This window comes from Ornithodoros turicata, chromosome 1 (assembly GCF_037126465.1).
Source record: "Ornithodoros turicata isolate Travis chromosome 1, ASM3712646v1, whole genome shotgun sequence".
Classification (NCBI taxonomy): Eukaryota; Metazoa; Arthropoda; class Arachnida; order Ixodida; family Argasidae; genus Ornithodoros; species Ornithodoros turicata.
The window spans coordinates 29016885-29034700 of NC_088201.1; the positions used below are offsets into that span (position 1 = coordinate 29016885).

Consider the following 17816-nt stretch of genomic DNA (forward strand, 5'->3'; position numbering starts at 1 on the left):
GGATAGTTTATTGAGTATAGTGGTATTAGTGATGCTGCCCTACTTCTCTGCATCTGAGCTTGTCGTTTTGCCGAACTGCTACTCACGGCAGTGTTGCTACAGAGTTGCCGCTCAAGCATTGCTCAGCACTTGCGATTTGCTGTGCACTGTCATGGCACTTGTCTGCGATTTTCCCTGACTTAAGCTACTTTTCGGCAAATTCCCTGACAATCCCTTGACTTTTCCAGACACATCAAAATTCTTTAACAATTCCAGGTTTTCCAGATTGGTAGACACCCTGGCTCCAAGAAGTGGTAACGTGAAACCAAGTTTACAGCAAGGCTGTGCCTTTGTTCGTTCTTTTATGCTAGAGCTACATCTACACTAAAAACGAAAAATGATCGATTGAAGCCTTACAGGCAATGGTGGTGCAATTAAGATGAGATGGTCAACTTTAAGTACATGAAGCAATGAATTGGTGGGCGATTCACAGTAGCTTAATTTAGGTAACTATCATTTTCACCTATTTGTTCTGTTGGACAGATGTGGGCCATCATTTCTATGGAATAAAGAAATGTAATCCAATATTAAAAGTGGGAGAAGTCGAAGAACTGTCCTAACAAAACAAAAAAAAAGTTTTTTGGACAATCAAAAAAAGAAAAAGCCTACATGCAATCTCAAAAGATAATATTCTCGTTTGTCACCACTACTTTCACATACATCACGCAAGTATAATTCCGAGGGAGCTTTTTTTTCCTGAGATCTGAAATTATGATGCCTACAAACCGCCTTAGTTGCTTTTGAACATGACTAAAAGGACTAGGACCCTATCATGTGTTCGCCAATGTTGGTCATTGTGCTATTTTGTGTTACCTCGTGCTATGAGTGGTCAGTGCCAGTGATTTCCTTTAATGTTCGCACAATTTATTTTGAAAATAGTGCACATACTTTTGCACTGGATGGATGCAAAGCTGCATACAGAGCATGAATTTTCTTGCACCACCATCGCACGTAAGATTTAAATTGTAACATCTATTGCACCATTCTGGATCTGCCAGCCAAAGAGAGCAGCATATGTGTCTCTGGGAAGCCAATACGTAAACAAAGAGAAATGCTACTCACCGCATGCTTCTCATCTCCACAGTGTCGCAGTTGGTTGGGACTTGCATGTATATCCAATTCTACTCCTTGTGTACCAGCAGGAGGCTCATCCATTGCTTCCACTAACTCTGTACCATCACTTTCATTCGCCGAAACACAAGGTTTGTCGCCATTCGGAGGTGTGAGAGGACCATATGAATGCAGTTGCCTGTCTAGAATGTTCTGTATGTCCATAACAGCAGGTAACTCCGTACACGGCTCATCTGGTCGTAGGTTTTGTCCTTCAAGCTTTCTATATGCTGTATCATCGTCGTCATTATGACAAGAGGGTCCTGTTTGATCTTTTGCGGCACTTGTCATACCTTCACTCTCAAAGGCACCCCGGTCAGCTATCTTAGTGTGTTGTGTTAGCATCACAATTGTTGCCGACATCGGCGTATTTTTGTCAGTGGTCTCTGTCGTGGCATTTTGCATATGTTGTGTCTTGTGCCGCACAGTATCTGCTGCAGTTTGACCCGACACATCACAGTACCCTTTAGCTGAGGTGTTGCTAAGTTGTTTGTTGTCGCTAACATCTGGAAGTAATTCTGACTTTGCAGGTCTAAGATTTTGCATACTTGGATCCCCAAGACTCCCTGATAACTCGTTGTCTTCCAGAATGCTTTGCTGTGGTTCACAAGATGTGGTCGTGGGATCTACAATTCCCCCGTGTAAAAGTCCTTCAGCTTCATGTGCGTTCTTCAATGTTATCTCTGTAGATTCCTGGTTTGTACACTTCTCAGTTTGCTCTGTAGCTGTGTGCACCTCTGCATTTCCTTGAGGTTCCGTTGCATTCCTCTCGTTTTTGATTTCTGGTACAGTGTTTTCAGGAAAACATGAAGGGCTCTGAAGGGATGTCTCACTAAGTTTGAAACTGTCATTGCTTGAAGTGTTGATTTCATCAGTGTCAGATATACCAGTTAATGTCAGAGTTCTAACTTGCAAAGCAAAAGTAATGCTTGGGTTCTCGATAACTTTTGAGGATGCTGCACATGACAAAACCTCACCTGGCTGCAGAGCTTCAACTCCCCCTTCCCCCCTGCACTTAACAACTGTATGTGTGCGGTTCTTTGGTGTATCAGATTCATGGTGCAGATTGTCCTGATCTGCTATCGCTTCGGTAGCACATTGCACAATTGATACATCTGAGCGTCTGTTAAGGTTAGCTGTTTGAGAAACAAGAAATTCACTTTCTTTGTCTGCACAGATCTTTAAAGCACTTGGTGATGGCCTTGCTTTCATGATTTCTGGATGGCCCTGTTGCACTAATGGGGGCTGCATTATAGAACTGCTTGAAATGTAATGTACAGTTTCATTACCCTTTGCAAGGCTTTGTACATCTGCTTCATGAAAGCTCCCAGCCATACCTAAGTCACTTTCAGAAATCACACTACTGCCTCCAGAAGTTCTGTCTGTCAGTGTGCATCGTGTGTGTTGCAGACCTTCTACATGACTTGTACTTGACTTTAATTCTGTAGCTTCTGTAGTTTGTAGGCGATGTGTTCGGAGCCTTGGATCTTCTATGTTGCCGTCTGTTTTGTGTTGCAGCTTTCGTGTTCCAAGCTCCAGAGGTCCCTCTAAAAGGATGTGTTTCTTAGTATCTGTTAGAAGGGCTTCATTGGAACACTCTTGGGGATAAGACTCCATGCTAGTCGTGGACATTTCAGGAGCAGCTATTTCTTCTACTTGAGTTCCACCTGCAGGAAGCTGTGAGATGCTCTCAGACACAAACATGTCTTTTGGGTTCCCAGGTATGCTGTTAGTGGTAGCATCCTCCACAACTACTTTATTCTTTATGGATGTTACTGATGATGGTTCATTGTTTTCTCCACAGGTATCTTGAGCTGTTGCTTGTGCGCACTTGTTTGAATCATCAATTGGTGAACGTTGTGTAGATCTGGTTTCTTCACAAACTGTGCTGGTTGCAAGTGCTGTAGTACCATCAGTGGCTGCATCGAGACTTACTTGTGTTGCCTCTTCGGGTGACTGCATTATCTTGATGCTATCTATGGTTGTCTGTTGATTAGAGAACATTGCAGCTGCATTTGCTTGTTGATCAGAACACTCAACAGTGTAGTGAGCTGCTTTAGGCTCATTTGATTGCAGTAAAAATTCACAACTAGTACTTGTCTCAGTTGTGCTTCCTTCCCGTTCTTGTCGTGAGCAACTATCTTCCAAACTGGGATGGCCATTCCCTGATAATGTGCCCTGAGATAGCACATCTTCCTTCTCTTTTTGAGTTTTTGTCATAAGCGTCTCAACGCTTACGTCCACATTCGTGCTCTGTGGTTCCTGTGGTTCCAATTCCTCTCTGTGTCTTTGGTGGTCAGGAGAAACTGCATTTTGTGAGGATGAAAGTGATTGGAATGGGTTTTGAGCATCTTGCAGGGGGTGGCTTACATATTCCACTGAATGAGGTGTTTCGGTTTCTGATGAAGTTATATTGTCCATATTGGTTCTCATGTCACCTTCATATTGTTGTGTATGTATTCTGAGAACCTGCTTTGAATCATGCAATGCATGGTCACACATTCCTTTAGGTGAAACCTCATTGCTTCTAGTATCTCCAGAAATATCAAGTAGGATCCCGTTCTCAATTTCACCCTGAGGTGCAGCATTCCATTGCAATGGAATATTCAGATGGACATCTGATGGTAACATATCCATACGCTGTCTCTGTGTATCTGTGTTATCTTCCGCGCTGGGAGGAAGGCTGTGACGGTCAGGAGGTACTGGGTCTTGCGACAAGTGAAGCTCTTTTGAGAACTGATCACCACTTTTCAATAACACATCTGTGTTCTGCCCAGAGAGAGCTTCTACGGCAGAGTTGTCTGCCTTTGAACTAGGTGGAACATCTTCTGATATTATCTGGGATGAAGCCACCTTTACTGTATCCTCTTTATCCAGCTCCTTGTCTCTTTCACTAGCAGATAAACCTGACTCTGTACTTGACTGCAGAGAACTTGTGGGAACATCAACCAACTCAGTAGGCATTTGTAGATCATGCAATATTTCTTGGCTTGTAGCCATATCAACAGACGTCGTTGTCTCACACTGATGTGTTGTTATTGGACGTGTGTTTGTCATGCTGATAACCTTCGATGTTCCTAGTGGTGATGCACATTTGCGTGCAGTTCCTCTGTCTGCTTTCATGTTGTGTGCTTCAGTGAATTTACTTGCTTCTTCACCAGATCCAGATAACAGATCACCAGGCCCATCTTCGCTTGGCAGATAGACTGGATCCAGATCTGCTTCACCAGATCCATCTTCACTTGGAAGATTGACGGTTTGCACTGTTAAGTCCTTGCTCGCCCTGTCAGTGGCATAAGTTTGTGGAACTTCAGAGGTGCCAAGGTTTAGACATACTTCCTTTGGGTCTTCGTCAGTGTCTTCTGAAAGGGCTGTAGTGCGGCCCTCATCAGCAATAACAGGAAAAATGGCTCTCTCTCTCTCAGGCATTTCATCTTCACTGTGAGTAGGACCTTGCATTTTCATGTCTGGTCCTTCACGTATTGTATGCCCGTGAGTGTCTCCACTACCTGAACCAGCTTTATGTGCGAAGCACAAAATGTCCTTCATTTCCAAATCTGCCCGAGCTGAAGCTGTGTTTACATTTTTCTGCTGGTCCTGGTGACTTCCTTGTTCTTCACCACTCCCATGTTTGTGTTCTGCTGCCTCAGAATCTTCCATTCTTTTCTCGTGCTTCCCTATTGAGGTATAATTCTCTACTGGTGGGATTAATGTGTCTTGTGGCAAAGAGGTCAGTGCACTGTCTAAATATATATTCATCTCACTGGTTTGTTGGACTGCTTCGCTGCTGCATTTCAATGCATCATTTTGTACATTAAGAGAGTTATCGTGAATGTGATCCATGGGTGTATAGGTAAGGTTAGGTAGAGTGGGTGACAATGCAGTGTCTGGTATTAGTGATGCTGCTGAATCATCTGTGTAATTCACTTCCTCACCTGCAGATATTTTTCCTAGTGTATTGTTTAAAGACACTGCCAAAGCCTGGGGTACGTCCCCCGAGGGTAATGGAGCTGCATCTGTGGACAGCTCACCATGACAAGAACTGAAATCTTCTTCCTCTTTTGGACACATTTCCTGCAGCAGACTGTGAGTTGCGCTTGCTATTTCATGGTCGTCATACAAGTGTGTTGATGGATATGGAGGGTAATGGTTATCAGGTAACGTAGTAATAGACTCATCTTGAGAGGTTTTCAAGATGGACTGCACAGCACTCGAGGTCTCTTCTGTAGTTAATGGACGTCTTACGCAGGGTTCAAGCTTAACAACTTGAGAGTCGTTAGATGATTCACTGGTATCATGAATAAGCGTGACAAGGGACTTGGATAGTTGGACAGTCTTGTGAGGTTCATCGTGATGGGGTACCTGAATATTAGTGGTGACATTTAATGATGTCTCATCATCAAAAGTATCACATGATGTTTTGTGGACGGGCTTTGTAGGTGTCCCTGATGTTTCATTTGGCAAACAATCATCAGTGCCAAGTGCTTCAGTGTCGCTTGGTGTTTTTTGATGATCGCTGTCTGTACAAACTGTCTTAGGTACATTATTTGGGTGTGGTTCTTCTGTAGACTGCAGATATTCACTCGTTTTATGTGGCTCACCACTGTAACTTTCTATTCTTGAAACCTGCGATGATACTTGTATGCTCAGTGGAGGTGACATTTTCTGATTACTGGGTACTGGATGCACTGCTGAGAGCAGACAGACAGATGAACTTGTTTGCAAATCTTGTTCACCAAAAGGCACTTGTTTCTGTTCTACAGTACTGTTGACATGTGCTGGCTCACAAGTGTCTTTATTGTCACTGTGACTAATAATACCAGATTTAGAGAGATACTCTATATTTTTACCTACTTCTTCTTGCCTTTCTGCATTCTCTGAATGCCTACTGTCATCACCATCAACAGTGAAGCTTGTGCTCTGCATCTGTTCTGTTGCCATTGGAGTAATTACAACTATAGGAAATGACGAATGCAGCTTCTTGTCAGTGCTGATATATCGCTCATAAGCATTTTCCGACATCAAGTTCTGTGCTTCTTTTGGCATCTCACCAGTTCGGTTATTGCCACTATCCATTCTTCTACGTAATGTTCTTCTCTCTTCCTGTCCTCTCTTCTGGTGTACTGGCAGGTTTCTGCAATGCACAGGTTGACAAGCTTGATTTGGTCTGCGTCTGCCTGCTCTGGTGCTTTCAGTATGTGAAGTCACATTAGGCTCCTCAAAACTTGTATCAGTGCCTTGATTTGACTCCAAGTTTTCTGCTTCATTTGCCAAAAGGCTGCAGTGCTGTAAGCTTGCTGTTCCTTCATCGTCATGTTCAATAGTACTACATGAAGGGGAGGGGAGCTGCATGCTGAGCTTGATGTTGTTGAGAGTAGAATGCCCCTTGGACAGCCGCAAGGAGATGCGTGTTTTCCTCGCCTTCATTGGACTGTTAACTTCTGCAGTAGGTTCTCCCTTTGCAGGGCTTTCGGTAGGGGCTACCCCGCCTCCGGGGTCAATGGGCAGAGAATGCTGCCTCCTTTCCCAGCTTTCTCGCTTAGATTGTTTGACGCCTTTAGATGTGGCTTTTGCTGATGACCCACAATGGTGGGTGGCGCTCTGTGGGCTTCGTTGCCTAACCGGTACTGTAATAGGCTCCTCTGCTGACTCACCTTTGCCTGCAAAAGCATACAAAATATAGCTACAAGATTCTGCCCTCTGATGTAATCAACACATGCCAAAGAAGTGAGATGGTTTGATTCAGGTACTGTGCATAATTACCTAGCATAAAGAGAAAAACTTTTCTGCCTGATTTACCTAAATTTCTTGCTGCAAAGTGAAATGCAGTGCCCCCTAACCCCAGAGATTCTCCAGCCACTACTATTGTTCATGGCTACACTGTTTGCAGCCTTATATGAATTTTATTCATACAACAAGTGCAAAAGCTACTACAATTTATTCTGGCAGCTTTGCTATTTACTGCTAAATATTTTTTGAATTTTAGAGGTATATAGACCTCAAAACTAGACTAAATTCTGAGCAAGGAAAAAGTTGCTTTTTATATGACCTCTAAGAAATTGTAGTGCCATAAAAGACAACACATAAAGATAGATTACTACATGTATTACCCTACTATTATGTATTACCTTACCAAGTGTGATTAAAGCGTGTGAGCAAATTAAATGTAGCAGTCTTTTTGCATTACCAGTTGGGTACCTGAGCAGTTCACGACAAAGTACCGAACAAAAGTACTGAAGGTACAGTACAAAGTACACAATTTAAAATGCACTTAAAATCAGGGTGCTGAACAGAAAAATTTACGGGTTTGGTTCAGGTTGAGTTCAGTTCCAGGGCGCAAAGATAACGGTTTGACCTTGTTTATTCAGGTTATAACGGTTCAGTGCACTGCAGAAAAAGCTGTGCCAACATTTTCTGGTAATACACTGGAGTGTACGGAACAGGATGCAAGCTTTCCCATTAACACATTAATTCAAGAGCGTTTGACATCAAGCATAGATTTATTTAAGATATGTATGATGAGTTCATGACAACGCAAGCATATACGCAGGAGAAGTAAGCAAATGTTAGTAAAATAATGAGTACATCTGTGATTGCTTAGTATAGTACCTACTTTTTGTGGTGCCCAGATCACCACAGGCCAACAGTAAGCGAATCAAGGTCGCAACGAAACAAAAGCAAGTTTTGTACTACAAAGTTAGAAACACAACTCACAGCTGGGGCCTGACCCAAACACAAAGACGCAAAGTGCATGGCCAAAAGGATTACAAGCATCATGTGTGTAGATGGAGTTTTGAATAACATTTGCGGCATATGAGGCAGTTTTAGCCCTCCACTGGGGTGGTCTTCACGCCTTTCATATCATCCTTGCCCAAGCCCCTCATGAAAAAAAAGAAAAAAAAGATACCAAACCGGTTTGGAACAGTACTTTTCATCAGTTCAAGTTCAGTTCCGAGAAGGCAAAAGATAGTGCTTCAGCTTGGTTCCGTTTGGGAAAAAAATAGCGGTTCAGTTCTGGTTTTCGGTTACGGTTCGACACCCTGCTTAAAATACAAGTACTCAGAAACATACTTAAAGTAGTACTTGAGTACTCGGCACATCAAGTACTCCCCATCACTGCCCCTGCTTTATTCCTGAAGGAAATGCATGGGAATGTGGTATATCTGGTAAAGATTGGTTGCTTTTGGTCATGTCACATCATTTCAATTCCATTATGCACTATTTCCTGCAAAATAAAAATTGCACGAAAGCTTACCATGCACATATTCGCTATAAATGCAGCTATAAATGCAGCCCTTATTACTACGAACCATGTGATGTATAACTGTATCTAGTTAGAAGCATTCATATATTTTCATTTACATATATTACAGTACTATCAGGCAGTGCCAGAAATTTTGTTTTCATCCTGTGTGAACGCTTTCAACTTACTCTTCTCAGCAAGCCTACGTGCTTCCAATTGCAGGGCGTAAGCTTTCTGCTGCTCCAGAAGGTACTGCCGGACAAAATCATTCTGTGCAGGCAACTCATCTTGCAACTGAAAATGAAATGTTGTGAGGGTAAATACCCTATATGTTACGTAAAGGCAAGCACTTGTGTGCACAGGAACAGTTTTGTATAAACTCTGTGTAAGAGCCACATACTCATTCTGAATAAGCTTGGCAGAGTATTAAGCATGTGCTCGCTGGGAATAAGAAGCAGGAAACACAGCCAAGGCTATTGAGAGAATGAGTCTGAGTCTCTTATTTTGCTTTTATTGAAATTGGAAAAGGTATTTTGCAGAAATAGGTCCTGAACTTACTCGGTGCCTGATTGTTGCTCTTGTATTCGATGTACAACAGAAATAATGGGCAAGTACAAAAAATGTAAACTATGTTCAATGAATGTGCAGCGGACACTTATGTACAATATGAGGGCATGCTGAAATGTTCTCAGCCTGACCCACTTCCAGATATGCAAATGCGATCTAATCATCATCATCATCAAAATTGTTGATTGTGTCCATGACCTCATTTTGGCAGATCTGCGAATCTTGCCTAAAACAATTGCGGACACCTTAAGCACATCCAGAGAATGCATTGGCTTTGTAATTCATGATGAGTTTGATATGCGCAAGCTGTCAGTCAACTGGGTGCCCAAATGATTTAGTGCTGATAAGAAGCAATGACAAATGGATGTTTCCCAAGTTGATGTTGCAGCATTTTGAGGGTTCTAGTGACATTTCTTGAGAGGCTTGTTACAGTTGATGAAACATGATTGCATCACTATGATCCTGAGACAAAACAATAATCCATGGAATGGCAGCACTCGGATTCTCCGAGGCTGAAGAAATTCAAGACTCAACGATCAACGTGAAAGATCGGGGCCACAGTTTTCAGAGACAAGAACGGTGACTTGATGATGACTCCGGAAAGATGAAACCATTAATGCAGCATACTACCGTAGCCTGCTCTGCCAGTTAAAGGAGGCTCTGAAAGAAAAACTGTGCGGGAAGCTACGGAAAGGCGTTCTCCTTTTGCAGGACAATGCACCGGCTCACAAAGCAGACAAGACAATAAGTTCTGAACGACTTGCAATTTGAATGTATGGAACATCTGCTGTACTTGACGGATCTTGCCCCATTGGACTTTTTTTTTTTGCTTCTAAACCTCACAAAGATGTTTGAAAGGATAGAGATTCTTGGAGGACTCTGAGGTGATAGGAGCAGCTGAAGCATATTTTGGAGAGCAGACGTCTGATTTCTTTTTACAAGGGCTAAAGTAGCTTCAGGAATGACGTTGCAACTGCTTTAAAACTTCGAGGTGAGTATGTTCAACTGTAATAAAGGCTTATGACTCTAGGCAGCATTCTTCCTTGTTGGGTTAAGATCTTTTCAGCACCCCCTCGTATAGTCTCAACAACAAATATAGCCCACTCTGCATAATATAGCTAGTACAAGTACAGCTTGCTTCAGTATTAGGTAACCATTTGTTTGATTATTTTAATTCTAATGAAGCAGTGGAGAAGTAACAGTGTTTGAGAATACATATAACAGAGCTGCTTAACAAAGGTAGTGACCACCATTAAATAAAGTCGATGAGGATTCAAAGTGTTTCTTAGCACTGTCTTTTCAGCATCTTTTTCTATCTGCGAAGTTAACAACGTTCTCCATTAAAGGACCAGTGCGAGACTCCTCCAGAAATTTTTCATCTTCGGCTGCGTCAGTTTGTACAAAAAATATTGTGCATACTTGCACAAAGCGATGACCCTAGCTGTCCTGAAGAGCAAGAGAGAGGTTCTTCTCTCACTCCTTTGCACGTGGACACATGAAGTCATGATGTCAGCCAATCACCGCAGAGCATTTCATACACAGGCTCTCTCTAACTATCAGTGGCTGCCCATGCGGCTCGTCTCCATAGCTACAGTCGCTGAAGCACAGACGTGACTGATTATGTCACGGCGTTCAAATGATCAGGCTTTGTTTCTAGACGGTGTTGTAGCTGCTCACGATGTTGCTTCTGCATGACAATGTGTTCCTTGCGTCATGTCGGCACATTGAGTCACGCCTCTGCACAAGGGATTTTCCAGGACAGTTTTGTAAATTCAATTGTGCAGTGATCAGGCGATGTCCAACGAAAATATCTTGTGTGGATGCTCCTGATAGACTGTTTGATTAATTAGGCAGGGTTTTCAGCAATTATATGTGTCGTTACACTTAAGTGTTGTCATCATTTGCAGCAGAATTTCATGAAAGTGAAGAGACATGTTCCCTCCTTCTTGCCATACTGAAATTTACATTCTTATGTGGTTCCAAATTACGTTGGAAGAGAAGGCATGAAAAGTAGTAGCTATGTCTTTTCAAGTATTGGTGGAATGCACATATGCAAAAATGGAACAGTTCCCATAGTATACGAGTGCACTACAGGCATGCTGCACCCGTGACAACACTGTGTGCCCTGTGACTTTTAGACTATGGTTTTAGCAAACTTTTGATTTGATGGTACATTTTGAAAAAAAAAAAAAAAAAATTGCAGACAGTTCCCATAAGCAACTTCATGTGAATAGATTAATTCCGGTCCCCAATGGGGCATGCTGGAAGCACATACTATTGGTGTAAGCTGTAAATTTGGAACATGTTCTCCCAATGCAACACATAGGTCACTCATGTGATACCTCATTTTTCTAGGCACAACATTTGAAATCTGCATAGTAAACATGGTATTTTTCTGTTTGCCAGGAATAGGAATCCTATGTGCATTAACCAGTGTTGTACTCACTACTGAAACTAAGTAACAAAATACTGCTATCTGCTAGTCCACGCAAAAGCAGCTCAATACTAGCGCCGCTGCAAATTTGACAATGCAACACAATACTGCTACTGCTACTGCTACCAAATTAATGCAAACACTTTTCTGCTGCTATACCCTTGTCGTTGAGGCATCTCATTGCCAACATGCAGCACAAAATACACCACAACCTGCAGATAATTAATGTTGTTTCTGACCTTCATGTTATGTTCTTTTACCTTATCTTGTTAAATGCAGTAATTTTTCGCCAAGACTCTTCTGTGGGAACAGTTTTATGCTCGAAATATCCACAGTTGCAGACCTCAACCTTTCCTCTCTACTTACTCTCACTGGATTGCTGGATTTTCTTTGCATCTGTCAATGTTAAATATATTGCATATTCTCCAAAATATTCACATATTAATTTAAAGACAAGCTATCCTCTCCTCTCTCTCTCTATGAGGATGTGGAATGTGATAATGTGGAATGTAACAAACGCCGAGGCTAGCAACACAAGCGGACAAACACGACATTTGTAGCCCCTGTGCAATAGAACAACCAAATGAGGCAATCATCGAAGAAGGCAAAGCGCACACCCAACGCCTTACATATCTCACGTGATCTCATATAATACGTGAATTGCTTTTGACAGCATATATCAGCTAAAATTATTTAACCTCCACAGATATGCTTCACCCACATCTGCCTTGACATCATACTGGAAAAAAATAAATAAATGGAAAAGTACTTAAGGCAAAGCCTTTTTACTGAAATGACCACGGTGACATACCTGCTGCCAACAACAAAATTAAAATACAATTGAAACACTCGTACACTGAAACAATTCAGAAATACTTTGCAATTCCTCGTTACAACTAAAAGCTAGCCCTGTTGACCATAGTACTCAGGAACAGTCAGTCCCTACCAAAATTTGTAGTGGAAACTTTTTCCACTATCAATTTAAACTGCAGTGAGATCACTAATCACTTACTGAATAAAGTACAGAATACAATAACTGAGCTACTAGTATCGCCGCTATGTGCAACACTGGCATTGACCCTGTTCTGCCACTAAATGTATTCCCTGGTGTAATGGTCATAGCGTGAAAATCTCCTGTGAAGATATGCAGGCTCTCAGATTTCTGAAAGTGTACGAAGCAGCATGACCTCACCTCTTCCATTTCCTTCTCAGTAAAATGCTGCTACAGATATCCAGCACTGTTCTATATCTTTCTTGCACGGATAATAGCAGTGCCGCTGTTAGCACCACTTCCGGTGAGTAGGAAACAAAAAAGCAAGGGTCACACACCTTCTTGCAAATTAAACCACTTGTTATTTTGAGCCAAAAGTTCTGCAGCGATAAATACCGCACACCCCTTATTTCTTCAGAACATTGTATGAGAGTGTTATAGAGCTCAAATACGCATGCAACAGGTGGGCTCGCAGCACATGGGCTGGGAGGGGCAGTGCGTAACTCCCGCCAGTTATGCCGAGAACTAACAAAATCAGGAAAAACTAATTTTAGCAGATTCTCTGCAATGCCATTTAGAGGAGTGAAAGTTGTTTACTTACTCCCAAGTTTGGAACACGACCTAGAATGAATGAAGACAGTTTATTAGTTCTTCCATATTAAAAGCATCATCATAAATGTAATTCAAATATTCGATAAAGCTTACCTTCGACTGCTACCGACTGTTGCTGGATGCTCTCCAGTTTGAGTTGCTGCAAAAATAACTTGTTTACAAACTTCAAATAAGCAAGTTAAAGCTACTATGCAACACTAACTGTCAAACTGTGCAATGCTGAAATACTGAAAACCTTTACTGTTTCTTAGTTTTCACGGATTTTGCGGACTGAAAAATTTGCAAATTTTAAGGGCACGCAAATATGTCTAGCAAGATTTGACACTTTGAAAACTATGTTAGAATTGCAAACTTCATCTTCACAGGTGCAGGCTACCGGTACGCATTTGTACGGCTTTACAGCACAAGCATGTGCACTTTTATCAAATGTGCTACAGGCAATCTCTGGCTCATCACGAAGTAAACCAATTAAGGCACAAATTTTAGCATCCACAATTCGCAAATTTTATTGGCTGCAAATATGTGCACTATGCATAGGGTTCTTTGTTTTCGGGTTTTATGATTTTTCAAATTCGGGAGGGAAAAATCTGGTACTATTTACACTCGAGAATTAGGGGAGAGATCGGACGCTATGATCTCCGTTTGATATGTCACCGGGAAATTTTCGGGTGAAACGAAAGGCATATGAAACAAGCCACTGCTGTGATGCTGTGATGAGAAACAAGAATCTTTATATTTGCGCTCGGAACTGGGGCAGTGAAGGACCGCGGTATTCGAACACTTGCCTGAGCTCCACAAAAGCTCGTCTTTGACTCCTGCAGGAGGGGATCACAAAAGGAGGACAAATAGGTTGCCACAAATAGCTCTCTTTGCTGATATTATGATTCATTTTTCCGACAGTTTACAGAGAACGACATGTTGAAGGACCGCAAGGATTTCAGGTAGATGTGGTGTTTTACCCGATATCTTGAAAACTTGGGGAGTAGCTCTCGTGAAAAATCTGGTTTAACCCAAAAACGAAGAACCCTAACATGCCCAATTTGTAAAAAAATTGAGGTCGCAAAATTAAAGTGTTTTACAACAGTTAGGCATGTACTACAATCATCTTGCACTCTTGGATGACTGCATCGAGATGGGAGACATGTTTGTTTTTTGTTGACTGGACGAAATTTTGTCTACATTAAACCCTTTTAAAACCCATCAACACTATTGTTTGCACGGGTTTGTTAACATGAACAGGAAGAAAAAGTGAGAGTGAAAGTATGAAGACTTCATAGATAGTAGATTACTGTTACTGTTAGTAATTTCCAAACCAAATGCAAATTTTGATGCATCAGCAACCTTGCTGTATTGGGAATCACATAGAACAGTAGATAAAACCTTTTATATACTTCTTGCTATTAAACTGAACAATTGTATCGTTGGGAACCTTCCTTCATGGTTACTCTTTTCATGCTGCTAACATGACTTGCTGCTGGAGAACAGCAAGCTATGAACTTGTTTTGGAAGTGATTAGCAAATGACTGTCACTGTTTACCAGGGAACTTTAACGTAATGACCACGAACCTGGTTGTGATTGGTGCTTATTACATGGGTCTATATACCACCCACAGTGTCTGCACCAATACCACCTTTTTAAAGCCGACTTTTGAAACATTAGGCGATGTTTACTTATTCTAGCCAATTGATCAGAGCCGCACGCCCTGCCGTATCAACATGCTACCGGAAGGAAAACCCGCCAACAAGTACAGAAAATAAAAACGAACATTTAAAAACGGAATCGGAATTGAGTACTCCTAACGTTACGGAAGCAGATTCAGAAACGTTAATATTGATATCCGAGTAGCAGATACGGACAAAAACCTTTATTATACTTGTTTGCCCCACATACAACACTCAAGAGCTAGCTAGCGCTGTTCGCGTAAAACTTGCAGCGTAACGTTATCAATCTATAGCAACAAGAAAACGTGCTTTCCGGATTCTGCAAATATATTCTAGTTCGCTCACAGACGGCTCAGATCCCTGTGCTATGATCTGACTGATAAATATCGCTCAAGCAGGTTTGTTTACATACATAAATGACACGTGTTTCTGAGGAATCGGATTGTGTCACACTGACTTGGACGCACTCAATGGTATGGTCGGTGTCAAAATCCCACCTAAGCGACAAATATCGGTTCAACTGTCAGCTGTTTTTCACATTAGCAGAGTTGACCTCTCAAAAGCATCACCACTACGTCAACTAGGGCGGCTTAGCTTAATATTAGTTTGAGACCAGAAATCGTGTAATTACCAATTTGAGCCGTTCAACCAACACCTTCTTTGTTCCGCTGTTGGGCAAGCCACGTTTTGCAAGCGCCGTACGCAAATCTACGACCCGGAATGATTGCAAAGGCTTCCCATCCAACGTAGCTTCTGATTTATCCGCCATTTTCATTGCTTCAACTTCTCGGGTAGACCTATGCGCCGCCGCGCCGCGCTTGCCGCGCTGTCGCCGACTTTGCGCTTTACTTTTCCGCGTTTGATATCCGGACAAGCGGGAAATTTAATTCGGTTTTGTGCGCTTATCGCGAGGTCGCCTTTAGAATTGCCTGTGTATCATGCCATTGGAAACGGGGAGTCTGTTTCTGAGAAGAAAAGAAAGAAAGGGAGTGGGTGTCCCAAACATTTAGGGGATTTGGGTGGTCTCATCGGATGTACCTCAACAACAAACAAAAAAAAAAACATTTTTTTAAAGCCTGTTGCAAGAAAGGTTACTAAGCATATAGGCCCGCTACGAAAGAATATCTATGCCTGGCAGAGATGGGCAGTAACTATTTTTTTTTGTAGTTTAGCTACAACTATACTATAACTACTTTGTAACTACTGGGATGTAGTTACATTTTTAACTACTTTGGCGTTTTGTGCGCGATGTCCAGCATAAAGTACACCGACGGTTTAAACAGGACGATGCGCTCTACGCGAAGCAGAACTGCTGGATAGCCCTGTGTTTTAGTCACGTGTTTTTTTTTTTTTTTTGCGTTTTATTATTAGACATTTTTATTGCCTCATATGATTACGTTGCAAATTTCTATTTATTGACTTTAGACCCGAGGTGTCAATTAGAAATTCGTACAGCGTGCCGAGAATCAGCAATCGCAACTATTTCCAGCGTGATACCAATGAAAGCCGGGTTATATCTATCGGAAGTCTATGTAGTCTAGTTATGGAGCACCAAAAAGCCCAAACGTCCACCTTGCTAAAATACATTTGTAGTACATCGGGACATTCAAAGTCGCGTCAGCGCCTGTCTTCCTCTCTTCTGTCTGTCGTTATAGCGTGCATCGTCGACACCGCTGAGAGGGAATAAGGGGACTTAGGCCCTTTTGCTCTCATTCGCCGTGTACCCGGATGGACATAACATACGTTCATGTGCGTCTAAGACATAAAATTTTATGCCAGCACGCCGTGTATCGTGTTCACGTTTTTACAATAACGGGGAGAGCTGCGAAGCAGATTGGAGACAGTCATAAAATGCGAACTAGTTGTAGCCCGCAGTAACCTAACTACCGTGGTCAACTACACAAAAATGTAGATAAAACTACTACTTATAATTACAATCCCATATATAGTTTCTAACTATTTTTTAACTATACTATGTAGTAGTTTAACTACATGTACGGTACTTGCCATCACTGATGCCTGGTACTTTGTTCTGCCGTTTAGCGTAAATGGAGAAAAATAATGACATCGTGATGTTACACGTAAGCTTTGTCTGCCTATACAGGGTGTCCCAGAAAACGTGTCATTGAATTCTAATAAAAAACTACGCCACCTAGAGTCATGTGCTCAATGGCATTTGTTCTTACTAGGTTTTTGCCACCTCCTGCTGTGCATGTCATGTAACCTAAGTTTAATTATGTAAATTTTTGCGAAGTGAACTCGGAAATTTGCCAAGTAAATATCACTTTTTTACCCCACCAACAAGAGCGTGCCGAATTTACTCAAATTCATGATAATTGACAGTGATATTCAGGACATATCCTATCGGGAAAAATAGCCGAACATCATGCTTCTCGGGGCACTTGAGTATAACGCGCGAGGACTTTTTGAGCGCAATCGCTGTCAGTCCGACGAAAGGAGGTTGGAAACCCAGCCCACAGAGTGATAGCAGTTCCTGAAATTGGGAGAGGGTATGGTCCCAGCCGAAGCCGGGCGCGATAAGCTATGTCTGTGTTCTCTCTTTCTACCATGCCGGTGTAGGCTGGGTTTCCAACCTCCTTTCGTCGGACTGACAATGATTTCGCTGAAAAATTCGTCGCGCGCTATCCTCTGCGAGCTTCGTAGAGCATGGTTTTCGGCTATTTTTTCCGACACGATAGCTCCCCAGTAAACCACTAATATCCCTAGGATATCCCTACAAGGTTGTGAACGTCCTGAATATCTGGACATCCAAGCGATATCTGTGGGATATCCCAGAACAACATTCGCGTTTCAGTTTTACCCAGTAAATAACTTATGTCCCAGGGACGTCTGTAGGATATCGCGCTTTAGATGTTTGAAAAGAAGCAGCCTGCATCCCCGAGGTATTCATGCAAGATCTAGTATATACCAATTTTGGGCACTGAACTCATTTGAACCATTGAACGTCAGTGGGATGTCGCCAGGACGTCGCCTGGAGATGCACGGATAAATATGTGATGTTTCACATGTTATTTGGACAGCAACTTTTTTCTTGCGCTGAGAGCAAGCAAAAACCTCTGTGAACCTTAACTAGATATGGGGGAACAAGTAAAACCGTTAGGTATCTCTATCGTTCGCGTGCAGCTGGCCATGCAACG

General features: G+C 42.1%; 1 protein-coding gene across 3 annotated transcripts in view; it reads right to left on the reverse strand.

Moving 5' to 3' along the window:
* Nucleotides 1–15460, reverse strand: part of LOC135377806 (uncharacterized) — a 53993-nt gene extending 38533 nt beyond the window's left edge. For all 3 annotated transcript variants that reach the window (XR_010418199.1, XR_010418198.1, XM_064610497.1), the window contains exons 1-5: nucleotides 15290–15460; nucleotides 13090–13135; nucleotides 12986–13005; nucleotides 8581–8686; nucleotides 1102–6809 (exon numbers count right to left, since the gene is read on the reverse strand). Coding sequence is in view for 1 of the 3 variants with exons in the window: in XM_064610497.1 (XP_064466567.1) it covers nucleotides 1102–6809; nucleotides 8581–8686; nucleotides 12986–13005; nucleotides 13090–13135; nucleotides 15290–15433 (6024 nt within the window). In the remaining 2 variants the exon portion in view is untranslated. The remainder of the gene's footprint in view (nucleotides 1–1101; nucleotides 6810–8580; nucleotides 8687–12985; nucleotides 13006–13089; nucleotides 13136–15289) is intronic.
* Between the last annotated feature and the right edge of the window lie 2356 nt (nucleotides 15461–17816).